At 36.6% G+C, this 27,669-nt stretch overlaps 1 protein-coding gene across 4 annotated transcripts in view; it reads left to right on the top strand.

Moving 5' to 3' along the window:
- The window catches only part of LRRC7 (leucine rich repeat containing 7), a 528,235-nt gene extending 500,775 nt beyond the window's left edge, over positions 1-27,460 (top strand). For 3 of the 4 annotated variants that reach the window (XM_047792057.1, XM_047792056.1, XM_047792055.1), the window contains 2 exons: positions 12,238-12,312; positions 25,731-25,945. In XM_047792057.1, the coding sequence (XP_047648013.1) occupies positions 12,238-12,312; positions 25,731-25,838 (183 nt within the window). In that variant the 3' untranslated portion in view covers positions 25,839-25,945. Of the gene's footprint in view, positions 1-12,237; positions 12,313-25,730 lie in introns of all 4 variants that reach the window. The other variant, XM_047792054.1, reaches the window with a different exon arrangement.
- The last annotated feature ends 209 nt before the right edge of the window (positions 27,461-27,669 follow it).

Below are 27,669 nucleotides of genomic sequence, written 5' to 3'. Positions count from 1 at the left end.
AAGAGAAGAAAAGTTAAATGTGCAGATCCAAAGTATTTATTTGATACCTTTATCTGGGGATAGCAATACCCAGAGGTGCGCTTGCAGGAGCAAATTTGAAAATGCACAAGAATAGTTTTCCAGGTTTGCTCAGCCTCATTACATTGGGTGATCCATAAACAAAAAGTTGCAAAAGATATTCTCTTAACTCATGAAAAGGTACATTCCATATGTCTATTTCTTGTCATGCGTTCTCCATGAAGATAAAAATCAAGAATAGCAAACATATCTGTCTACAGCTTCACACATCATTTGATTTGTATTTACTACATAAATATTAAACTACATTAACACATTTCCTTCATTTTGTACAACTCCTAGACAAATATGATTTATTTTACACATTTCTAAATTAATCTTATAATTTATATATCTGTCGCATCCTTATTCTATTCAAGTGATTATGTCATGCAAAGTAATTTGGATCATCTGTTACTTATGTGAAAGTAACATTTAGAAGCAAGGAATAGATATAATATTTTTATACCCTGCATTTTTAGGAATTTAGGAAGGGATTGAAACAGATCTTTTTACATGTAAAACTGAATTTTTAAAATAAATAATAAGCATAAATTATTTTACATCACAATTATTAAAGCTGCATCCTAGTCACATTGTAGTTTGGGATTCAGAATGCCTCTTGGTCATATGAGAACATTAAAAGTAAGAATTTTTTTAATGAATATTTTTTCCTATTCTGTTCTTTGTCTTATATGTTAAAAAAAAAATCCTGACTCTATTCAGAAATATTGATAGAAATGTACTCTTCCTAATCTCCTATTAATAGAATAACTACAGATATGACCAACTATATGAGGCCTTTTAAGAAGGCATGGCAGTGTGCCTTAGACAACTGGATCATTTCAGTGTCAAGATATTATAAAGAAGATATGTAAAGATTTCAACTTGTGTAAGAATGTAATAAAATATAACTCAACACAGACTTCGTTCTTTAAGAAAATATCATTCCGTCATACCTATCAAAAAATAATGCAATTAAAAAGTACCTTTTAGGAGTTCCCGTTATGCCACAGCAGTAATGAACCTGAGTAGTATCCATGATGATGCCAGTTTGATCCCTGGCCCCCCTCAGTGGGTTAAGGAGCCAGGGTTGCCATGAGCTGCAGTGTAGGGTGCAGATCTAGCACTCAGATCTAGCGTTGCTGTGGCCGTAGCGTAGGCTGGTAGCTGCAGCTCCAATTGGAACCCTAGCCTGGGAACTTCTTTATGCCGTGGGTGCAGCCCTAAAAGAAAAAGTACCTCTTAAATAAGAACATTGATTGGGTCATTTTAATTCAAAAATATATTTAGGGAAAAAAAAACGCTAGAATTGAAATTGCTATCATTTTGTGATTTTTTTTTTAGCAATCAGTAAAATATTTTACAGTAAAATTAAGGCCAAAATGTTTAACCAGCTATATAAGTTGCTAGAGTGGAGTTTCCGTTGTGGCTCAGTGGTTAATGAATCCACCTAGGAGCCATGAGGTTGTGGGTTCGATCCCTGGCCTCACTCAGAAGGTTAAGGATCCTGCGTTGCTGTGAGCTGTGGTGTAGGTTGCAATTAAAAAGCCTACTAGATCAAAATTTAAGGTATGTTATTTAAAAATGTATACATATATAGGAGTTCCCGTTGTGGTGCAGTGGTTAGTGAATCCGACTAGGAACCATGAGGTTGCGGGTTCAATCCCTGCCCTTGCTCAGTGGGTCAAGGTTCCGGCGTTGCCGTGAGCTGTGGTGTAGGTCACAGACGTGGCTCGGATCCTGCGTTGCTGTGGCTCTAGCGTAGGCTGGCAGCTACAGCTCCGATTCGACCCCTAGCCCAGGAACCTCCATATGCCACAGGGGCGGCCCAAGAAATGGCAAAAAGACAAAAAAAAAAAAAAAGAAGTATACATATATAATTAAAATACAATAAAATATATTTTAAAAATACATTTTTAATAAATGCAGAGTTACATTAAGCAGTAAGTCATAACAGTTTAGGATAACTGTGTGAAATACAAAATTACAATTATGCATTTATTTAATTGAAATCATCTTTATAATATTAATATAGTTATAAATGGTCTTAGTAACCAATTCTATTTTTTAAGTATAATGGAGTAGAAATTACTGCCTATATTTGAAACCTAGTGGATCAAACCCCATCACTATACACAAACCACATTCCTATAACAAAGTACTATCATTTATCCTCCAAGGTATTCATTAACAGAAAACAGGGAGTCTTAGACTAAACATTAAAGTGATTAGAGAAGAATCATATCTTAAATTTGTATTTCTCCATGTTTATTGAGGTATCCTAAGATCTCTTTATTGAGAGAGAAATATCATTCAATCATTATATCCCCTATTTTAAAAAATGCTTCTGCCTTGCTCCCAAATGACTAATTTAGGAGAATACCTGGACTAAGGTATAAGATTTGCTTATTCCTACACTGCAGCAAGACCCATGATATGTTGCGCTTTGTATGACTTGCACACACCAGTTGGGGCGGCCTCAGTTCTCTTGAAGGTGTCCACCTGTGAGCCGTAACATGAGAATGGTCAAAGAGACAGAGAATCGATAACCCCTTTTACTTAGATAACTTCTGCGGCTCATGAAAAGCAATTTCAATGCCTTTACTCTAGATAACATAATCACCTTTTAAAGTCATCATAGTCTCAGATAGGTACAACTGCAAAGTCTTTTTTTCTTTACCTTACACCGCTTAAAAAATTACACAAGTGGAGTTCCCATCGTGGCGCAGTGGAAACAAATCTGACTAGGAACCATGAGGTTGTGGGTTCGGTCCCTGGCCTCTCTCAGTGGGTTAAGGATCCGGTGTTGCTGTGTGTGAGCTGTGGTGTAGGCCGGCAGCTGTACCTCCAATTAGACCCTAACCTGGGAACCTCCATATGCCCCGGTTATGGCCCTAAAAAGACAGACGACCAAACAAAACAAAAAAAATGCACAAATAACAGGAGTTCCCATTTTGGATCAGTGGGTAAAGAACCCGACTAGTATCCATGAGGATGTAGGTTCAGTCCTGGCCTCACTCAGTGGGTTAAGGATCCAGTATTTCTGTGAGCTGTGGTATAGCTCACAGACACAACTCGGACCTGGTATTGTTGTGGCTGTGGCTGTAGCCTTGGCTGGCAGCTGCAACCCCAATTCAGCCCCTAGACCAGGACCCTCCTTATGCTGCAGGTGAAGCCCTAAAAAGAAAAAGAATGTACACAAGTGATAAATGAAACATTGTCACTATAAAAATTCAAATAATATGGGAGTCTCCATTATGGCTCAGTGGTAACAAACCCCACTAGTGTCCACGAGGATTTGGTTCAATCCCTGGCCTTGTTCAGTGGGTTAAGGATCTGGCATTGTGTTGAGCTGTAGTGTAGGTTACGGACCAGCTCGAATCCATTGTTGCTGTGGCTGTGGAGTAGGCCAGCAGCTGCAGCTCCGATTTGACCCCTAGCCTGGGAATCTCCATGTGCCAGAGGTGTGCCCAAGAAAGAAAAAAAAAATTCAAATAATATAGAAATATAGAGACCAAAAAGTGAGAAAAAAAAAACCCTTCCCTTTTCACTCTACCACACATTGACAATGCACAGCTTAAACCCAAGAGCCACTTTGTCAGTCACTGTACCGGGAATCCACAAGTATAGTGTCTTCTGTGCATTTGCTACTGGTGTTTTTGACCTCCTGATTTCAAGGCCAGCTCTAAGCAATACTTCCAGTATGGTCTGACTCTACACCAATGTGTTGGCCATTAAATAAAACCATATTGAATCTAAAAGAATCATAGTTTGAATGTAGCTTACAACAAAACAATGTTTCAGCTTATTTTAGAATAAGTGACCAAAAAAGGGGGGGGGGTGTTGACTGAATTTTTCACTTTTCAATTCATTATTGTGAAATGGTGTAGATAGCATCTAAAAGGTCTATAGCCGAAGGGGCTTCGGGGGAGCCTGCAGCGATGATAATCAGAAAGCTGATCACCGGTACTATTTTAGGAATAGCTAGGATGGAGATCCACAGCCACCTACAGTTACCCATTCTTGTTTTCAATAATTTCTATTATTTTATGCTATGTATAAGCCGAGAAGAAAAGCTGGTAGGGGCTCCAACAGAACCAGTAACCTGTGTGAACCCCAGCAATCCAAATATTTACCACCAGTTGAGGTCTCATATTAAATACAAGTTTTATAGAATTCATAAAATAAAAGAAATGGAAAATATTTTGTTTGTTTTCCCCCAAAAGATGCAAGAAATCTGGAAAGACAGTATGCAAAAGAGTGTGATAATTTATTTTTAAAAGAAAATATGGAAATCAAATGCAAGAAACATCTTTTTTTAAGCTTGAGAATTTTACACAGAAATAAACAGGAAGCAAACGTACTTTCAGTCACAGGAGACAGACTCCCAGAGATTTTTTTTTAGTTCATAGGTAAAATTGGAATGCTAGAGCAATTAATTAAAGGCAAATGATGATTATAATTCCTACAGGAATACCTCAGATATTGCAGTTTCATTCCAGACCACTCCAATAAAAGGAATATTGCAATAAAATGAGTCTTGCAAAAGTTTTGGTTTCCCAGTGCATTTAAAAGTTATGTTTACACTATATTGTAGTCTAGTAAGTGTGAAATAGCATTATGTCTAAAAAACAATGTACATATCTTAATTTAAAAATAACTTTACTGCCAAAAAATGCTAACCATCATCTGAGCCTTCAGTGAGTTGTAGTAGTAACATCAAAGATCACTGATTACAGCTCACCACGACAAATAGAATAAAAATATTTTTTAAAAAGTTAAATATTAAGAGAATTACCAAAATGTGACACAGAAACTGAAATTAGCAGATAATGTTGGGAAAATGACACTAATAGATTTGCTTGATGGAAGGTTGCCACAAACTTTCATTTTGTAAAAAAAAAAAAAGAAAAAAATACAGTTTCTGTAAAGTGCAATAAAGTAAAAGTAACAAAGTGAAGCAGGAGTTCCCATCGTGGCACAGCGGAAATGAATCCAACTAGGAACCATGAGGTTGCGGGTTTGATCCCTGGCCTTGCCCAGTAGGTTAAGGATGCGGTGTTGCCGTGAGCTGTGGTGTAGGTTGCAGACACGGCTCGGATGTGGTGTTGCTGTGGCTGTGGCATAGGCCAGTAGCTGTAGCTCTGAACTGACCCCTAACCTGCTGCAGGTGCGGCCCTAAAAAGACAAAAGACAAAAAAAATTTAAAAATTAAATGAAGCACAGGAAAACAAAGTATGTCTATGTAGAATAACCAAAGCCAAACATTAACTCTTATATTCAAATTCCCCAAAAGAAAAAAGAGCATGATGATCAGCATCAAAGTATAAGAAATACTCCCATAGTCAATTTGTCATTTCTAACAGGAATCTCAGATAAAAGGAAATAAACTGTTTGCTTTTTGGATGCTTTTATCAAGTCATAAAGGCAGTATCTTGAAACCTATATATCTGTCTATATATATTTTTGGGGGGCAGGACTACTAAACAAACCTTTACAGTGACATAAAAGAATGATGTGAGTGTATTTCTTCTGTTAGAATCACTTCATCATATTGTCACTAAGATATTTGTAATTGCATAGCCAATTTCTATGTGTTTATTAGTCTCCTTGTTCCTCCAATGCATTATTAATAATTTTTTTTACAAATGCAGCCAAGTGATTTTTATTTTAATATTTCTTTATTTAAAAATTCATGAGAGTTTAGAATTTCTTTAAACATCTATGCATAAGATCTTTGTGAAGTTTTTAGAGGACTTTTGTCAGCTGTATCATTTTTATTTGTACCTCTGTCTTTTGAGGCTCACATTTTTAAGGTTTCTAAAGTGATTCTTCTTTTTGTTCACCTTTTATGGATTTTACATTTCGTTGTCTTGTCAGGTAAAGTTCAGTCATACACTGAAGTACTATATTCAGCTGTCAATGACCTTCTTTTTTCTCTTTCTCTCTTTTCTTTCCCTCTTTTCTCCCTTTACCTTCATCTTTAGTTTCTAATGGTTGTGGGATAAATCTCTTCTCTTGCAACATATAAATTCCTCAGTTGTTAAGCTGGCAAATCATTTAAAGCCTAAGATATGACTCTTAGCAATTAACCTTAAAATATTTTGTCATCACACTTTTGGATTCTCGGAAGTAAAAGTATTGATAACACCTTTATTCTTGATGTATCAAGTCTTCTAATAATCACAGGGATTAAGTAAATACAGTCTACTATGTGTGTAATGCTGCTTCTGTGAGCCATAACAAAGCTTACTATTAGTCTTGCACAATTCATGGGAAAAAAAAATTTGCCAATATATGACGCCCCCAAAAAAATTTCCCCTTACAAACTATTTAATCTATGGATGTGTTTGCTATTTTTATGAGTCATTTTTTTTCCTCCAGAAACACTCTGAATTTCTATAATATGAAATCATAAAATACCATATTCTATAATATTTAACCAAAATGTTCTGAATTATAATTATAATACTATGCAATGTTTATTTGAGATATGGCGTTTCTAGAAACCAATTTCTTAGCATCAGCTAGAGCCAAAGTTTTTCAGAATTTTTAAAAAAAACGTATTTCACAAAGTGAAGTTGCAGTTCCCTTAAGACAAGTTCTATTTTGGTGTCTACATTTACAATAGCTGAGACTGTCACAGTCATTCACCTTCATCATTAAATAGCCATATAAAGTTCCTTTCTCCTCTAAAGTTAGAATGGTAAATGTTGGCCTTGCAGACTAACTTTCTGAGTCCTTCAAGGTTTATGTCTAGAGGTGTACAAGCTAGGTAACCATTAAGACAAGGTCAGATCTTAACACTCTGGAGAAACTTATACTCATCCTTTTTCTAAATTACTTGTGAAAGGTAAAACTTTTTAAAAAAATCTATTATGGACACTCTTGGGAAAACCATTTATGACTTATATGAAGACCGGTTTAAACTCCGGGGAAGAAATATGAAATGGCAACAGGTCATGCCTTTTTGTAGCATCCAGCCAGCACTCTCTAGATTAGCTTTAGTTCAAACCCGTGGGGGTCCCTATGTGATGCACGAGTCCATAGGGTCTGTGTCTCTCTCAAGCACACACAGATATTGGTGTCTGATGGGAGTAAAGACTTGGTTCTTGGAAAGGACTTAAAAACTTATCTTGGTTGGTTGTGAGATGCCCTGTAGACGTGATACTAAAGGAAGACCACTGGCGTTGGCCTTGAGCCTGGAAACATTAGAAAAACACACTCAGAAATTCCATAGCCATTAATTAAATTCTAGCAGCCATTGTTACAGAGTTGATGATCCTGACTTGGAGCTGCCAAAAGAAATAGCTTCTAAAAGTTATTAAGAACCATCAGAGGAATTCCCTGATGGCCCGGTGGCTAAGGACTCAGCATTGTTGCTGCTGTGGCACAAGTTCACTGGCTTGGGAACTTTTGCAGGCCATAGGCACTGCAAAAAGAAAAAAAAAAAAAAAGAAAAAGAAAAAGAGAGAAAGAGAGAAATTAAGAAGGAAAAGAACCATCAGAAAGCCCTCTTGTTAGGACCCATGTCCACTATTAAGAGTTAACTACAAACGAATCCGACTAGGAACCATGAGGTTGTGGGTTCGGTCCCTGCCCTTGCTCAGTGGGTTGGCGATCCGGCGTTGCCGTGAGCTGTGGTGTAGGTTGCAGACGCGGCTCGGATCCCGCATTGCTGTGGCTCTGGCGTAGGCCGGTGGCTACAGCTCCGATTCAACCCCTAGCCTGGGAACCTCCATATGCTGCGGGAGTGGCCCAAGAAATAGCAACAACAACAACAACAACAACAAAAAGACAAAAAGACAAAAAAAAAAAGAGTTAACTACAATTGAAGCCATTATCATGGAGAACCACCGCTAAGAAACCATAGATGATATAGAAGAGACTTCCCAACCCTCTTCCCATCTCGCCCCTAAATAAAAGATGCAAATCCTCTTATCTGTTGGGAATTGAAGGAAAAGATAACAAACGTTGGCCTTTCAATACACTCCAGGAGGATTTCCTGAAAATAAATCTGGCTCTGGGAGACTCAGCAATCTCTCAATGTAGGTTTTTCTGGGTAAAAATACCTTGGATTGTAGCTCAATCTTCACACTTCCAATAATTATAATAACATTTATTGACTCTGTATTGAGTGCCATCCACTGATCTAAGTGTTTTGTATGAATTCACTCACTTAATATAATCACTATGAGGTATAAACCATTATTTTAACCATTTTACTGATGAGAAGAGGTTAACAAAAGTTAATTAATTTAGCCTGAGGTCACCAATTTCTAAATGATAAACACAGGCAGGTTAACCCCAGAGCTATGCTTCCTAGTCACTTCTTACACTGAGTGGTAGACAGGAAAAAAAAAAAGGCTTCCCAAATATAGTCACATCCTAATTCCTAGAACCTGTGAATATGTTACATTACATGGCAAAAGGGACTTTGCAGTTGATAGTAAATTATGGAATTTGAAATGAGGAGATTATCCTGGATGCAAGTAGGCTCAATCTAATTGCATAGGTCCTTAAAAACAGATAATCTTTTTTTTTTTTCTTTTAGGGCCACGCCTACAGCATATGGAAGTTCTCAGGCTAGGGACTGAATCAGGCTGTGGGCCTATGCACAGCTACCGCAACAAGCCACTTCTGCGACCTACACCATAGCTTAAGGCAATGCCGGATCCTTAACCCTCTGAGTGAGGCCAGGGATCAAACCCATAGCCTCATGTATCCTAGTTGGGTTCGTTACCCCTGAGCCATGACAGGAACTCCAAAAAACCAGAGAATCTTTCTTAGCTGTGGTCAGAGGGAGCTGTGAATATAGACGAATAGTCAGTCCTAGCCTTGAAGATGGGAGAAGGGGAACCATGAGTCTAGGAATATGGGCATTTCCTAAAATCTGGAAAACACAAGGAAACATTCTCCTCTAGAGATTCCAGGAAGTAATGCAGCCCTGCCAACACCTTTGTGGTAGATTGTGAGACCTGAGTTGGAGATCTAACCTACCAAACTGTTAGATAATAAGTGTGCGATGTGTTAAGCCACTAAGTTTGTGGTAACTTATTACAGCAGCAGCAAAAATAAAATAAAATAAATAAATAAATAAATAACCTAATACACACTACTCATTAAAAAAGAGTTGCTAAGGTGTTTTCCTTCCCTGGGCAAAATCGATTTGCTGTAAACTTAGGGCAAGTTGTTTCACTAGTTTGAACATATTACATGACAGTTCGTTCCACATTTAGCACTCTCCCAGATGTTATAAGCAAGGATAATATTTTAAATCTTGCCAGCAGAGTTATGAAATTGGTCATATGCCATGATTTGGATCTTTGATGGCTTACTGCTGTTTGGAAGTTAGAAGATGGCTTTTTACCAAGCAGTGGGAAGTTATTGTTCTAATTTTTCAGAATATAAATAGTCTGATGCTTCTTCACAAAAATCTATCATCAGTGTCAAAGTAATCTCTGAAGTCAGAATAAAATTAATTTGTTGAAAGGGTGACATACTGCTACAATGAACCTTTTTAAAACAGTGTCAAAGTTTTCTTATTTCTCATCAATATTCATCCTAACAGAGGCCACAAAATAGATCCATAGTTATGTGGTCTCTTTCATATGACAGTGTTTATATACATAAATACAGTGGAAAATCAGTGCACTGGCATTTTCAGGCAATCTTTTGGGAAACATTCCACCTCCACAAATAATAAATACTACAGACCATTATCAAACACAACATTCACTGCTGTTTCAACTAATGTGGCAATATGCTGGCTAATAATATATCTGCATAGGAGAAAGGAAATCATACCAAAGGGCAGTAGCAATTTCTTAGTCTCTAAAATTTATTGATTGAAAAGAAATATTAAAGCTTTAGAAAACTGCAGTAAGTGTTTTGGAAGACTATGGCTACCATAACAGTAAGCTTCAAAACAAGTCTTCAGAACAGTAGTTGGATCCCGTGGAGCTTTGTGATGGATGAAATTAAACCTGCGCTACATTTGTATTCTTTCAGCAGTGAGGTAGTGGCGTGTTGCTAGTTCCTCTCAACTTTGCAGACATGCTGGCCATAATTTAGCTGTTATGGTCTGGATTCATACAAATATTATTAAAACTGTTTCTGCACAATGAGCTGAAGAAAAGCAATCAAAATTAACTAGGTAACACAGACTTGGACTGCTGCGATAAAATAATAGTCAAAACAATTTCACCTTCATCACCTAGAAATGTAGTGGCTTATTTTAGGCCGTAGTGTCATTCTGCCTGTTGTAACAGAGACTCAAAGAGCAAAGAGGGGGACCTCTGGAACTGAGTATATAGTCTCCTAGAATGATGGAGTATGAGAGTTATGTGCCCAGTATTAAAAGGACTGTAGGCATTATATTTGTTTTCACAACCCGTACACTCACTGGTCTAGTGGATTAACCACTGTGCCTTATTTAACTGTCCTTTTCCAACAACCACTTCTCTTTTTCCTTCTGAACTGACCTTTTGTACAACTGAACTGATCAAAGTAACTAGCCGTTTGAATATCACTCCAAATAGTGACACCATTAACTTAAAAGTTTTTTTTAAGTTTTTACTATTTTCCTAATGCTGTAAGTAGTGCCTTATCACCACAGAAAAATTGGAAAACACAGATAAGCAAAAAGAAAGAAAAAATATATGCATACATTTATATGATGTCTCATTACACAGTACAACCACTGCTGGTATGTAGGAGTGTATCCTTGCAAATAATCTCCCACACAAATATACACATAAACAAGTTTCAGCAAAAATAGTGTTTCTTATACCACACATAATGTTCTGTAGCTATAATACTCTCATAATTAGAAGCTCTGACACTCTAAGGATAAGCCAGATGCAACTTTTTTTATTAAAGTATAGTTGATTTATAGTGTTATGTCAATTTCTGCTATACGGCATAGTGACTTTCTCATACTATCTTTCTCATACTATCTTCCATCATGTTCTATCCCAAGAGATTGGATATAGTTCCCTGTGCTATACATACAGTAGGACCTCATTGCTTATCTATTCTAAATGTAATAGTTTGCATCTACCAACCCCAAACTCCCCATCCATCCCACTCCCTCCCCTTTCCCCCTAGAGAACCACAGGTCTGTTCTTTATGTTTGTGAGTTTGTTCTCTGTGACTGTGAGTCTGTTTCTGTTTTGTAGACAGGTTCATTTGTGCCATGTTTTAGATTCCATGTATAAGTGATATCATATGGTATTTGTCTTTCTCTTTCTGACTTCACTTGGTATGGGAATCTCCAGTTGCATCCATGTTGCTGCAAATGACATTATTTCATATTCTTTATGGCTGAGTAGTATTCCATTGTGTTTATGTACCACATCTTCTTAATCTATTCATCTGTTGATGGACATTTAGGTTGCTTCCATGTCTTGGAAATTTTTTAAATAATCTATCATACCACTACCATAATACTTGCAATACTGTTTTACAGTTGGTGGTTTTCTTGACTTCTACTGTATTGTGAGCTCACTGAAGCCAAAATTATATTCTATATATCTCTATAGTACTAGCAATGAAAGTCTAGCAAATAGGAGATCTTCAATAAATGTTTGCTTTGTGTACATAATAGGTAAAATTAATTTGACTTTTTTATAAACTAAATCATGTTAGGAATTTTGTAGCTATGCAGACACAAAATATATTTAATATTCATGTTGGAATTTTCCCACATTGAATTTATTCGTTTTACTTTAAAATTCTCATTAACATGAAGTAATATTTATTAATAAACCAGTATTATATATAATTCTGGTAACATTTTTAAAGTGTACATTGAATTTACAACCTATCAGGTAGGAGATATTTTCAATGATGAATAAGACAATTTTAGAAGTTATACAAAAGATGGTTTAGTACTTACTATATACCAAATTATTTAAGAAACAAATTAAGAATATATTGTGACATTAATTTATTGAAAGCAATATGAGAATTTTTTATGCAAGTAAAAATGTTGCTTTTCTTAAACTTGATTTGGAAGGTGGTACCTTGCTTAAAATACTGTAATAATCTTTGAACTTTACATGTATAAACTGTTTTTAATATGTTTTCTCTGTTTTCTATATGAATGAAAAAATTGTTTAAGTAGACCTAGGTCTTGAAAATAGAATCCTAACCTCTGTTACTTCTGACTTATAGGGTATCTTTGTTACTAGGGTTCAGCCTGATGGACCAGCATCCAACCTGCTGCAGCCTGGTGACAAAATCCTTCAGGTAAGACACATAAAAAGCAGTGCTTTCCAAGGCCAGCATTGAAACAAATATGTACCCATGTTTTTAAGTTGAATGACTTGAATTAAATAATTGAAAATAAGTTCTTCTTACATTTCTGATTTGCCTTTGATGGAGGGTGCGGGTTGAGAGGCAAGTCAGAAGCCATTTCAGTCTGATAGAATCCTGTACACCCTGTACCTGGCCATGGCAGGTGTTCTGCATATTTTTGTTTAAATAAATAGTGTTATTTTGGAGCTGTAAGAATTGATTTGTACAAGAATCTATGCATTGCTAGGAAATGTAAATAAGAATAATGAAGTACCCAAATAGGGTGTATATGTGACTTTAGATGAGTGAGAAGGTACTGGCCCATGTTTAATTTCTTATTAGTAAGCTTATTACTGTTTGAATAATGTGAAACACATGCTTATATCCATCTACTCCCCCTGCACAGATGCTTGAACAAAGTTCAGCTATATATAAGATGACTTTTTAAAATATATTGTGTGATGGAAAAGACATTTCTCTAACTTAAAGCTCTGTGTATCAGAAAAGGATCACTCCAGAAAATAGTTAAATACATGCGTGGTGTAACCTTATCCATTTTGCTTTCTTTGTCCTTCTCTCTAAATTCACTTTCACTTAATCATTTCCTGCATAACAGAGCAAGATTCCTAAGCGTCATCAATTTATTTAAGATTCAGGAGTTCCCGTCGTGGTGCAGTGGTTAACGAATCCGACTAGGAACCATGAGGTTGCGGGTTTGATCCCTGGCCTTGCTCAGTGGGTTAAGGACCTGGCATTGCTGTGAGCTGTGGTGTAGGCCGGCAGCTACAGCTCTGATTCGACCCCTAGCCTGGGAACCTCCATATGCCGCAGGAGCGGCCCAAGAAATGACAAAAAGACAAAAAAGACATTTAAATAATAAAAAGCACTTTAAAAAATTTTATTTAAGATTCAATATTTGGACTTATGACCACAGAAATTTCCCACTATATAACTGGGTAAAGCTGACATTGCATAGATTTGACCATTTGAAGAAATTATAAAGTGATTCTACATAATAAACTGAAGAATCAGGGACACTAAGAATACAGGATGTGTGGGAAAGGGCCTTCCAGTCAGGCTGGCTGTGCAAATAATTACCAGAATGCAACTCAGCTCTGAGTAGGTCTTCTTCCTCCTATTTACTGAACCCTCTCGAAGAACCTTAGAAAAGTAGAAACCCTATATTCATACATTTTCATAATATTTTATTCTCACAAATATTTTAAACTAGCTATCAAGATCATAAAAACTGAAGTTTTCAAAAGTGATAATTATCTGAAAAGACTATGGTTTTGCTCCAACCTGTGGCAATGTCACAGTAGAAATACTATTCAAAAGGTCGAAGTCCATTCCATGCAGGCAGAATACCAGGTCAGCAGTTGCCTTTTTGAGTTAAAACACTGAAACAAAAAGATACATAAAATAATCTAAAATTTTCGTAACCAGTTTATTATTGAAGTTCTTTTTTTTTTTTTTTTTGTCTTTTTAGGGCTATGCCCGAGGCATATGGAGGTTCCCAGGCTAGGGGTCAAATCAGAATGGTAGCTGCCAGCCTACACCACAGCCACAGCAACACGGGATCTGAGCTGCCTCTGTGACCTATACCACAGCCCAGGGCAACGCTGGATCTTTAATCCACTGAGTGAGGCCAGGGATCGAACCTGTGTCCTCATGGATGCTGGTCAGATTCATTCCCACTGAGCAATGATGGGAACTCCTGAAGTTCTATATTTTTTAATTGCCCAGCTAGCCCTCTGATCGTAGGCATTTTATATCATGTCAATAGAACTCACATTCATTATATTAACATTAACTGTGGTTTATAGTGCATCAGAGGTCCCCCAGCTCAAAAACTCAACTGTTCAATAATTTTATCAATTCTCATGGAAAAGAGCTAAGAATAATCTGATAATGTAACTCCCTAGCACTTGGTACATACAGCTGTTTAGCAAAGGAAGTGGCAAGTTTTTTTCTCTACTGAATTTCAAAAACATTATTTTGAATCTCAGAGTCTGTAAAAAAATGAAACCAGTTAATCTCAGATCTCTGATCTATTAGAATACCAGGCTGAGCGGAAAAGCATCCCATAGCTTAAAACAAGTTTGGGAAGTTGCCTTCATCCATGACAGAGGGAGGAAAAGAAAGGTTTTTCCTTTCAGAGTCAGAAAAGAAATATAAGTTCCTGGTGTGGCTCAGTGGTTAATGAATCCAGCTAGGAACTGTGAGGTTGTGGGTTCGATTCCTGGTGTCACTCAGCAGGTTGAGGATCTGGCGTTGCCCTGAGCTGTGATGTAAGTCACAGACGCGGCTCGGGTCCCGTGTTGCTGTGGCTCTGGTGTAGGCCAGTGGCTACAGCTCTGATTGGATCCCTAGCCTGGGAACCTCCATATGCCGTGGATGCGGCCCTGGAAAAGACAGAAAGACAAAAAAAGAAAAAAAGAAAAAGAAAAAAAAAAGAAATATACTTTACTGGATATTAAAAATGTATCAATAGAGAGATAGAGATAGATACAGATATAGATATCCAGAAGGAAATGAGAATTGACTATATATATATATATATATATATATATATATATATATATATAACTGGATCACTTTGCAGTACAGCAAAAATTGACAGAACATTGTAAATCAACTATAATAAAAAATTTTTTAAAGATAATATCTAGTTGCAAGGATGGAATGAGCTTCTGGCTGTGAAATTCTAGAAGGGTTATAGGTAGGAAAATGAGAATTTAGTATTTCTAGTTTCTGAGAGGCATACAGCAACAGTAAAGGGCACAGAGAAATGAATTCACATGCAAGAAGTAGGAGAGAATTGGTAGCCAAATCAGTTAAAATCCTCAAAAACTGCAGAAGAGCTGCACCTGAAATGTCTCTTCTCTTGACAAATGACTATCAAGGATGTAACATTTTATCTTTGCTATAGAACTCATTTGTATCTAGTACAATAAAATCAAAGTCCATTTTCAGTAAAAGAAAAATGCTCTTAAACCTTAATCAAATAAATTGCTGTATTTATAGTTTCATTCATACTAGTTATAAAGCACAAGTGACCCATTATACTTTCCGAAGGAAATAAAAATGGCTAATTCTAAACTGAACTCATTGTCAACATCAGATGCTAAGAGAGCAAGTTATATTTTTGTCTCTTTAAAATACTGTGGCTCTTTGTTTAAAAAACTCTAGAAAAATGAGTTTATAACACTGAGTTACCTATCACAAGATCATTAGAATATATCTGCACTAGAACAAATTTATTTACAGAACTTAATGACAACATACAACCTGGAAAATCAAGGTAAAAGGAAAAAGCAAAAAGTGAGCCCTCCTTTAAGTAATGGCAGTTACTGGGTTTGATCTAACCCAATAGCAAATAGCAAAAGACACATAAACTAGCAAGAGATATACCTTTCCAAAATCTCCCCCAAACCCAGAATTTATTATACAAGAGCTAGCTCTTTCTTTTTCTGTAACTCTTTTTACTTACAACTCTCTTCTTAGTCTGCTATGGTATTATAAGCTTGTTATCTGAATTACAGGAAGGTGTGTATATTAAGAGATGATATTAATTAAAACATATTCACATAATTTTTCTGTCATTTTACTATTCATTTTCCTAGAATAGATACTATAATTCATGAGCATATTCAAATGACTTGCTGTGCTCATTAGTAAGTCATTTTGTGTTAAGACAGTGTAGCATGAGGAAGAGCACTGTACTAGGGGAACTGACCCTTCACAGCCTCCCCTTCTGTAAAGTCCAATTACAGAAGAGTGAGAGAGAATAAGTGAGAGCTTATGAACCATAAAAAACGTTATTCAGTTGAACCATGTGAATGTGCCCATATTTGACCATTTTTGAAGTGGCAGTTTTGTTGGTTTAATATCACCATTTCTTTTTTCTAATGTTCTGTCCAGTTAAAAAATTCAGTTTAGGAGTTCCCATTGTGGCTCAGTAGAAACAAATCTGACTAGTATCCATGAGGATGCAGGTTCAATCCCTGGCCTCACTCAGTGGGTTAAGGATCCAGCATTGCCATAAGCTGTGGTGTAGGCTGCAGATTCGGCTCAGATCCTACATTGCTGTGGCTGTAGGATCTGACATGTAGGCTGGCAGCTCTAGCTCGGATTTGACCCCTAGCCTAGGAATTTCCATGTGCCACAGGTGCGGCCCTAAAAAAACAAAAACAAAAACAAATCCTTGAGAACGCAGGTCTATCCCTGGCCTCCCTCAGTAAGTTAAGGATCCAGCAATGTGGTGAGCTATGGTGTAGGCTGCAGACGAGGCCCGGATCTGGCATCCCTGTGGCTGTGGAGTAGGCCAGTGGATACAGCTCTAATTCAACCCCTAGCCTGGAAACCTCCATACGCCGCAGGTGCAGCCCTAAAAAAACAAACAAAAAAATCCAGTTTAATTAATTATCCATTTTACAATTTAAATATATATTTAAATATAGAAAATGTATTAGTTATAGTTTGTTGAAAAGATGAATAGATTGGAAAAAAGAATATATTGTACTTTATACTTAACATGACTCACAATTATAACCTACAGCTCACTTGTAGGTACACTGAATTCTAGGCTATCATGGCAGCCAATCCCTACCCTCTTCATTTACCTACCCCACCCCTTCCTCAGACAAGAGCCCAACTTGGGCAGGAGAAGAAGGAGTAAAAGATTTATAGTTAGGGCGTTCCCGTCGTGGCTCAATGGTTAATGAATCCGACTAGGAACCATGAGGTTGCGGGTTCTGTCCCTGCCCTTGCTCAGTGGGTTAAGGATCCGGCGTTGCCGTGAGCTGTGGTGTAGGTGCAGATGCGGCTCAGATCCTGAGTTGCTGTGGCTCTGGTGAAGGCTGGCAGCTACAGCTCCGATTATACCCCTAGCCTGGGAACCCCCATATACCGCAGGAGCGGCCCTAGAAAAGGCAAAAAGACCACACACACACACACACACACACACACAAAGATTTATAATTGATTTATGGCATTCAGTTCTATTTTACCAGGCATGAAGAAAGAAAACCCCAGACTTTTAAAGATTCTCATTGAGTTGGAGAATTCAAACATGGACAGGGCTTGGAGTGGGGGTGGAGGTGAGGAGAAGATAGTGAGTGATAGCTTTCAACGTTCAGAATGAAAAAAGAAAGTTTAGACTTCCCAGAAGTCTAAATGAAATAAATGTCTGTGGATGGCTGTGTCAGTGGTATACAGATATACAGTTCTCTATCTGTATACAACCACTGAATCAAACCTTACCCTTTTTTTTTTTTTAAATGGCCATACCGACAGCATTTGGAAGTTCCCAGGCCAGGGACTGAATCTGACTGAGCTGCAGCTGGGGCAAAACCAGATCCTTTAACCCCCTGTGCTGGACCAGGGATTGAACCTGTGCCTCCACAGTGACCCTAACCACTGCAGTTGAATTCTTAACCCTCTGCGCCACGGCAGGAATTCTAAACCTTCCTTTTCTGAATGGAAATTGTATACCTCTTTTAATGACCAGCTGCTAACAGTATTATCTTATCAAAGTTTATTTATTCAACAAAGTTAAACAAATGAAATGCTTTCAGGAAGCCATAATTAGTGTTGCAAACGCCATGCGCTAAATCTCATGCCCTTTACTTGTAGAAGAGTTTATTTCATACTTGTAGTCTTTTACTTAGTTTTCCAGACCACCAAGAGGAATGCCTCTGGATCCAGGCACATTGCCTGAGCAGGAAGCCATAGCTAACAGTTCTACTGTCTAGGAAATATGTAGACCAAAAGAAACGAAATTCAAAAAGTACAGCAGACTTATTCAGTATAGAATAGCCTTTCCCAATGGAATCCCTTAAGATCCTTTTTTTTTTTTTTTTTTTTTTTTGCCTTTTAAGGGCTGCACTTGCGGCGTATGGAAGTTCCCAGGCTAGGGTCAAATTGGAGCTACAGCTGCCGGCCTACACAGCCACAGCAACATGGGATCCGAGCAATGTCTGCGACCTACACCATGGCTCACAGGAACACCAGATCCCCAACCCACTGATGGATACCAGGGATCAAACCCACATCCTCATGGATACTAGTCGGATTAGTTTCCCCTGCACCACAACAGGAATTCCAAGATACCTTTTTTTAAAAAGATTTTTTACTCACAGAAGTTTCATAGCCACCTTAGATTCTATCCCTTATTTCAGAATTTCACAATGTTCTAATGTCCTGAGAACTCGAAAGATCTTATAAACTTATATTTCCTGACATATTTAACTATACAACCCTCTTTACCAACAACATCAATTAATTACTTCCAGAGAACATACTTAGGGGAATGTCTCTTACAGAAGCAATTAACTGAGTCCATGGCTTTATTCCCGAGAATATTCATGCTCCTAATTATTATCATGAGTCGTTAAGAATGGTTTAGAGTATGCGTAATTCTCTAAATTTTAAAAAATTTCTCCCCAGGAAGGCTACAAAATAGGAGAATTTTTAGTTAGGGTTAAAATGAAATGTGAGGCCCTTAAAGAAATAAACTTTTAAGTATTTGGAAATTTCACCAAACATTTTCCAACAAGGCTAAATTAGTTAACACTTTTTTATAATTGACCTTTTTTGGTGGTTGAAAATCAAAAACAATGGAGAAGTTTGGGGAAAGGCAGGTGGTAGGGGTGGGGGGGGGGCGGGGTTCAGCATCATGTAACTCCCAGGGTTCAGAGAAATTATCATTTATAATGATAAAATACATTGGAAAAATGTTTTTAAAATACAGCATGGTTAGAAGACAAACAAAAATAAGTTTTTAAATGGGTATGCTTTTCTATGCTGGAGTTTCACTGCATATCTTTATCCATTTGGTTTGTTATTCATATATAAAGTTCAATACAGATTCAAAAAATAGTATTTAGATGCTGAGTAAAACATGAAGACCAGTTTTAAAAAGTTAAATTCATTAAGCCGGCTCTAACGTCCAAAATTTGGCCAAAATAAAAATAATATTAAGCACCCATATTGTGTCATTTATAACACACATCAACCCTGCAAGTTATCTATTGTTGACAGAGGTTAATTTATTTGAGCTTTTTCTATTACATGATACTGATTCCACTGGAGAAAATTTTACTGATAGCATCATATTTATCACACTTTCTATTTATTGATTTGGAAAATATGCATTAAATGCCCATTATGTACAAAGTATTATGCTGAGCAATGTGGACAATGTAACTAAGTTTCTACCTTAACACAACCTAGCCCAGGAAGTAGACATGAGTTAAGAGAGACGGGAAAAAGCTGACTTCAAACATGTGTGAAAATCAATTCCCAGACTGTCTTCTTTTAACAGCAAGCTCTCCACCAAAACAGGGGCCACCCTGACTACACAGAGTTCCCTGAATATGAGAGGTTGAGTTTGTAGTTGCTTTCACGGTGAAATAAAAGAAATAAAGTTTAGCTTGTTGGGAACTGCTTATAAACCAAATTAGGGAATCATTAGCTAGGATGCTCATTCAACATGTTTGATAGGAAGAAAACTGGTATTCTAAAATCAAAGCAGGCAAGTAAGTCTATAGCATCAGGATACTATCTTGTGGCTTCCATGCCCTGAGTTTCTATGCAAGTAATTGACAAAGTCTTCAGTTTGAGTCTTTTCTATCTTGCCATGTCTTTTTCTTTGAGCCTGAATTCAAGAAACATTAAGCTGCAGTAGGTGTGCACTTAAGACAGAAGAGAAATTCTTATCTGTGTTTTATTCCATGAGAAAATTTTACTACTACAGTAAAACCCACTAAAACTTCAAACTTTCTCACACTTAAAAAATGCAGTGTAAATTTTTCACTGGAACTCTCTGAGACTTTAAGGTCCGTAGTTCAGATTTTTGATAGAAAGGGAAAATTTTCAAAAGACTTGGCATATAGTCAACATAGTATTGATTACACAGTATAGTCAGCCCTAACTACATCCTAATATTTAATGAGTACTCTCTCAAATTAAAATTCTGCAGTGGGACATAATTTTGGGTAATGTGAAACAATTATAATTACCTAAGATTCCCACTGTTTGGTTTCATAATGTCTGGCTATCAGGATTAGAGAACTGGAAGGACTTGCCCCATAATTGCTATGTATTTTCATATTCCCTCATCCCAAGAGCTATAGGCATTCAAAGTACACTATATTAATGTACCAATATACATATCTAACACACAAAATACATGTGTACTGGCCCTTTAAATGTCCCTTGAAGGTGAGTGTAAGTCCATTCAATATCACATTCCAAGTCTCTAAGCTCATTTCTCTTTTAGATTCTACAAAGAGTAACGCTGTCCTTTTTATTGAATAATCCCACCAATGTTGTGGCCAAGGCTTTTCAAAAACTAGTTTTTAAAAATTTCAGGCTTTGAGTCATAGGGGTACAACAGAATTTCTGGGAGAATTACAGCATCCTCTGGAGAATTTCTGTAGTTTAAACATCCATAATTTATCCACTTAAGACATTTACCAGAAGAACATCAAAGATAAATTCAGGAAGGAACAAGAGGATGAAATCCTGAAACGAGTGTGTTTTACAGTGAATTGATGAGCTGTAATTGCAAAGCTCTTACGTTTTGTTGGAATTGCAAATATTTTCATTAACTCTCTATCTTTTCATGTCTACATAATGCAAAAGGGCAATTTAAAAACATTTTGTGACACAGATGTCAAATGGAATTAAAACAAGGAAGGGTATCTCTGGAAATAACATAAAAATTATCATAAAGTGACCCCTTATACTTTCAAATCAGCTAAAGCCAAAAACCCATTAATTATACATTCTTGAAGCATAAAATTTTCAGAATATCTTTTCTTTCCTAGATTTTTTTCTTTTTAACTGCATTTCATAAGCCATTCACTTATTTCTCATTTTTCATTGTTACAATTTCTTCAAAATTGCACACATTTTGGTATAATCTATGACAGTCTGTGTGGCAACATATTTCTTTTTTTTTCTTTTGGGGGCTGCACCTGCAGCATATGGAAGTTCCCAGGCTAGAGGCTGAATCAGAGCTTCCAGCCTACATCACAGTTACAGCAATGCCAGATCCCAGCTGTATCTGTGACCTACACAACAGCTCACAGCAACGCTGGATCCTGAGAGGGGCCAGGGATCAAACCTGTGTCCTCATGGATACTAGTGAGGTTCTTAACCTGCTGACCCACAACAGGAACTCTGTAGCAACATATTTGAGAACTTTATTAATTTAGCATTTATTCTTCAAATAATCACTTGTGATAGAACATGATAGAAGAAGATAGTATGAGGAAAAGAATGTATATGTGTATACATTTTACATATATGTAAAACTGGATCACTTTGCTGTACAGCAGAGATTAACAAAATATCATAAATCAACTATAATAAAAAAAAATTTTTAAGCCAAATCAGGAGTTCCCGACATAGCCAGTGGTTAACAAATCCAACTAGGAACCATGAGATTGCAGGTTCGATCCCTGGCCTTGCTCAGTGGATTAAGGATCCTTCGTTGCTGTGAGCTGTGGTGTAGGTCGCAGATGCAGCTCAGATCCAGCATTGCTGTGGCTCTGGTGTAGGCTGCCAGCTACACCTCTGACTAGACCCATAGCCTGGGAACCTCCATATGCTGCAGGTACGGCCCTAGAAAATGCAAGAAAGAAAAAAAAAAAAGCCAGATCATCTTTTGCATTTGTATTATACACGTATTCAAAATATCAAATGTGTAGCTATAGATTAGATGCATTTGTTTCAAAGCATCCTTGGATTTATACTCTGCAATTAATATTGCATAGTATCTGCCTTTATTTCCTCAGTTCTATTCACACACGCAAAACCTTTAGAGTTGAGGGAGTTCCCTGGTGGTCTAGTACTTAGGACTTGGTGTTTCACCACTGTAACCTGGGTTTAATCCTTGGTCCAGGGACTGTGATTTCCCCATCAAGCCACTGCACACCATGGCCAAAAAGAAAAAGAAAAGAAAACCTTTCTAGTTGAAATGTTATGATTCTTTTGGTCTTCATTTTAATTGGAAAAGCCCTACAGATACATAGTAGTAACATAACTGTCTGATTCCCTGTTTGACCCATCAAAGATGTAAGCCAGGTAACCATATGCACTTTAACAAACACAATATAAATTCTCTTAGCTCTTCTGTCCTAAGGAAGAAGAAAGTTCTCGAAAACCGAGATTCTCTCTCCTCCTTCCATTCAAACCCTTCTTCCAACCCCTTCTGTCATTGCCTCCCCTGGCATCATAGTGGCCTACATCGAGAAACAGCTCAATTAATCTTAAAACATGAATTCATTTAATGAACCTAAAACATTTGTTTTGACCTAACAACACCCAATGAAATGAATTTTGTCAAGACTCAGAGAGTTGAGACATAAATTCTCATCTAACCCCTAGCTGTGTGAGCTTGGCTATTTCATGTAATCTCTCTGATCCTCACATTTTCATCTTTTAAAAAAGTTAAAGTTAACGAAACAAGAAAAAACAAGTTCCTTCCTTTGACATTTTGTCCTTCTATTCTTGTGGCTTAATACAAATTATGTGTCTTAAATTCAAGGGAGTAATAGTGAAGTAATATGAATAGTAGAAGCTAACATTTATCAGTTGTTTATAGTGTGCCAGGCCCTGTCCTAAGCACTTGACCTGTATTAATTCTTTTAGCCTTTAATAAACTTTCTAAAATAATTTGCCTTCTGGTCTTTCAGAATCCTTCTGGTAACTGAAGCCATTCCCAAGCAGTCCTAGTTGTGGTCTTTTAAATAGGCCTCTTGAGATTCACCAAAGCTCTGGCTTAGATCCAAAACATTTCTGGGGACTAGAATTACAGGTAGAGTCCTAATGTTTATTTGACTCAGTGATCTAATTTATCAACCTACATATTTCCTTATGAGACATCAGCTCTTGATTTGAGTTTCCAACTTTATAAACTACCATTTGTGCTTACAAAGCATGAAAACTAAAAGCCAATGCTTTAATGCCACATTAAAAGCTAATTTATACAAGGGGTCTCTCTAGCCTTGAATCAGAACCTGGATGTGGACCTGAACATCTTGAAGCCTGGTTTATTGGAAATGGACCAAGATTCAAGGCCAGACTTAATCTAACTATGCTTTTCTCTGCTCTCTCCTCTCTACTGCAGAAAACTAGTGTTGATTGAAGCCACTAAAAATGACTTGATCCTCTTGGCTTTCCTGATACTTTTATGAGCCCTCTACCATGATGCCTTTCAGGATCACCCTTTCCAGTTCTCCTCCTGCCAGTTTTCCTGTTCCCTCCCCTTCAAAGCACTGGTACCCAAGAGAATGCCTATTCTTTAGATCAGCTATCAGGCTAGAGCCAGCTTCCTGCTGTCCTCTGGCAGGAAGGATTGGGTCCTGTTTCACCTTGCCTTCCCTCACTTCAGATAGATGTACCTAGATGCTTAGGTCAACAACAAATTCTGTCTTTTCCATTCTGCTCAACAACCCCATTCTGCTTCCCCTAGTTAGATTTCCTTCCTTTCACAGTGCTCCCTTTTAAACTGAATTTCTCGATAAACCTCTCAGTATTCCATGTGGTAAAAGCCAGACTGCAGTAAAAGCCTAGCCTTTGCTGCCACTCTGACCTCCTTACTGAACCCCAGTCTCTTATTTCTAAATATATGAACAACATTTTCCTTTCATGTGTCATCAGTATCACAATTTACATTGTCTTCTCTTGCCTACTCTTCCTCCAAGGTTCCCATTTTCCGTTAATGGCATTACCATTTGAATCTTGTTTGCTTCTTATACCCTTATCCAGTCAGATGCCAAATTTATAGATTCTACCCTAAGAGTTTTACCCTTTTTAATCTATTTCCTCTCAAGCTTCACTGCCCAAGCAGATAGTCTAATTTAGTCTTTTCATTTTTGAGAAAGTTCACATGTAGCTACAATACAATGAAGCCACAGTTAAAACTGTAAGAATGTGAGGTTCAGCATTTCTGTAGATTTTTAACTTAGGACTAAATGTTATTTATACCAGTATTTCCCAAATAAGTGAAATTAAACCTGTTAGGAATCCACATGAGAATGACAGCTTTGCAACCACAGTAAAGAAAAAAATATTATGTTAGGAGGTGATACAGCAGCAATTTTAAGGAAAAAGTGTTCATTGTTTCATCATGATCAGTGAAATATCAGTTCAAATCACTGACAGCAGTTGTGAGGTATTATATCAGTGAAGTATTGGGAGAAATAATTAGAAGGAATATTGTGGTATCAGATGATTCATCCCAAGCTGCGTGACCTTAGTCATGTTGCTTGGCCTCTCTGAGGTGTAGCTCTTTCATTTATAGAGTAACAGGATTAGCCTAGCTCACACAGAAACTAATTCATTTCTGCATGGGATTGAGAATTACTGGTATAAATAATGAATATATTTGCATTTAACAATGAGGGAAGAAGCCCTCATACTAAGTGAAGTCAAGTCAGAAAGAGAAAGACAAATACCATATGACAACACTTATATCTGGAATCTAATATACGGCACAAATGAACCTTTCCACAGAAAAGAAATGCATGGACTTGGAGAACAGACTTGTGGTTGCCAAGGGGGAGCGTGAGGGAGTGGGATGGACTGGGAGTCTGGGGTTAAGAGATGCAAACTATTGCACTTATAGTAGATAAACAATGAGATCCTGCCGTATAGCACTGGGGACTATATCTAGTCACTTATGATGGAGCATGAGAATGTGAGAAAAAGGAATGTATATGTGTATGTGTGACTAAGTCACCTTGCTGTACAGTAGAAAATTGACAGCACTGTAAATCAGGTATAGTGAAAAAAATAAACATCATTAAACAATGAGGGAAATAAAAATTATCCTTTTAATATAAAAATATATAAATCGGAGTTCCTGTTGTGGCACAGTGGACGAATCCAACTAAGAACCATGAGGTTGCGGGTTCAATCCCTGGCCTTGCTCAGTGGGTTAAGGATCCAGTGTTGCCGTGAGCTGTGGGAACCTCCATGTGCCGCGGAGTGGCCCTAGGAAAAGGCAAAAAGACCAAAAAAAAAAAAAACAATAACCATATTTCAAGTGTATCTGTCTGTTACTCACCAGTGTTTCTCTATGATTAGCCTAGTGGCCAGGACTATGCTAGGACAGTCTCAAGTAGGATACACTAGAGACTTGATAAATACTTGCTGAATTAATAAGTTGAGTTGAAGTGTGGTGAAGGTAATTAGCTGTTTCTATAGCTGCAATTCTATAGTTGCACTTTCTAGCTGGATTTTAAAAACAGATGACTTTTGGTTGCTTAATACTCCCTTGAATCTTATTATTATAAACAATGATAGAGTGATAAGTATCTTACACTGATCATCCTGTTTTATTTGTGCATTTACAGGCAAACGGACATAGTTTTGTACATATGGAACATGAAAAAGCTGTATTACTACTGAAGAGTTTCCAGAACACAGTAGACCTAGTTATTCAACGTGAGCTTACTGTCTAAATATTTTTTATAAATAGTGAAGATACGTCTAGCCAGACCTAATGTTCAAAAATAAATTTATACATAGAAACAAACTTTGCCAATTGCTGGACCAATGGCAAACATTAGTGCCAAATGTATAATACTACATGTTAGCATTGATCATCCTTAAAAATGTTAACTATATAAATATGATGTTCATGTGGTTATGTATTAGTTTTAACTGTCAGCCTCTGGCTGTGCATTGGTGCAGTTTTGTTTTTGTTCTTGTTTTTTTTTTTAATCAAATAAGTTTCTTCTCGAAGTGGATTTCATATAATTTCAGAGCACGGAAGCACACACAAGCTCTTTACGAATTCTGCTCTCCATCAGAAACACTGCCTCAAAGTTGTATATGCCTTTATATAGAAAATACGAATATAAAGAATTGTAATTCCCATAAAATATTTCTAGCACAAGGTATATGTTGGCCTATATACAAAAAGAATATAGAGAAAAAAAACAATATTTTCATAAACTAAACATCTCGGATTGAGAAAGAAAATATATCTTAAAATAAGACTTTACTATATTGAATCTTTTTTCAATAAAAATTACATGATAATGCCTTATGAAAGTAACTGTACATATGGTATAAAGTGTTTATATTTGGTTCCATATTCATTTGCTAAATTCTCATAACACAGAGTGAAATATTTCATAAATTAGCCATTTATCTCTGGGACCCAAATAAAAATAGGACAAACTAATTTGTTCGATGCCTTCAGCTAATTACAATACATGCAGAGTTAAGAAACAGACTAAAGGTCATTATAGATAAATCTTTTTCACCACAAATTTAAGCAGTGAATGATGGGTGGCAGGAAAGGTGTTGCTTTATTTCTTTCAAGTCTATGTTGATTATAAACTGTAGCCTCTGTGATTTCTTTACTTGTAAATGTGGAATTTATTTGTGTGTTGCTTTATCCAATTTGCTACTTTTAAATCATTTAAAATGAGTTTGGGGTATTGATAAAATTTATCATTAAGAAAGACTATTGTTAGAAAGTTATAGTGGGTGATAAAATAAACTTTGGTATTTAAATATGAAACTTCAAATATAATTTCTCAGAGCCATGGTCTACCTGTGTTATTAATTTGAGTGCCTATTTTTGAAGGCAGAAATGGAGAAAATACTTTTTTACCCAAAAGTTTCAAAGTGTATAAAATCTCAAATTCTGTCTCACCAAAAACAAAGACAAGCATATTTAGTACATTATTAGTTATTTTTACATTGGAACTGTTTTCCTCTATAAATGATTAAAAAGTCACTTTATAATCCTTTAAAAATATTTCTTTTATATATTTGTCATTAATTTGATTAAAATATTAATTTGAAATTCCAGAATAATTTCCCAGAGTGGGTTATAGGCAACCTCTCTCATATTTTCACATAGCTCTTTTTTTTTAAAAAAAAATATATATATAGTGAATTTCCTTTACTTGCTAGTGTTCCAAGTATTTTGTTAAGATTTTCACAATACTGTCATATATTAATATCACCAAAGCTCTGAGAGTAATATTTGTAAGTTAACTGTTTTATGGGGATATTGAAAATATTGTATTTTTGTAGGGTCTATTAAAATGAGTGTCACTTATTAGAAGTACAGTGGTATTTTTTTGGCAATAGAATTTGTCACTTGAAGGCAAATGATACTTCACTTTATAAATGATGCACTAATTTTGATGTTGCTTTATGTCAGGGTAACATTATATTATGATTTTATAGGCTTTGACATTCAGCAAATGATTAAATGTTTAACCAGTATGCTTCCCAGAAGTAACTTTTAAATGCATTTTAATATATGGACAA

This window comes from Phacochoerus africanus, chromosome 8 (assembly GCF_016906955.1).
Source record: "Phacochoerus africanus isolate WHEZ1 chromosome 8, ROS_Pafr_v1, whole genome shotgun sequence".
Taxonomy (NCBI): domain Eukaryota; kingdom Metazoa; phylum Chordata; class Mammalia; order Artiodactyla; family Suidae; genus Phacochoerus; species Phacochoerus africanus.
This window is presented reverse-complemented; position numbering and strand designations above follow the sequence as displayed.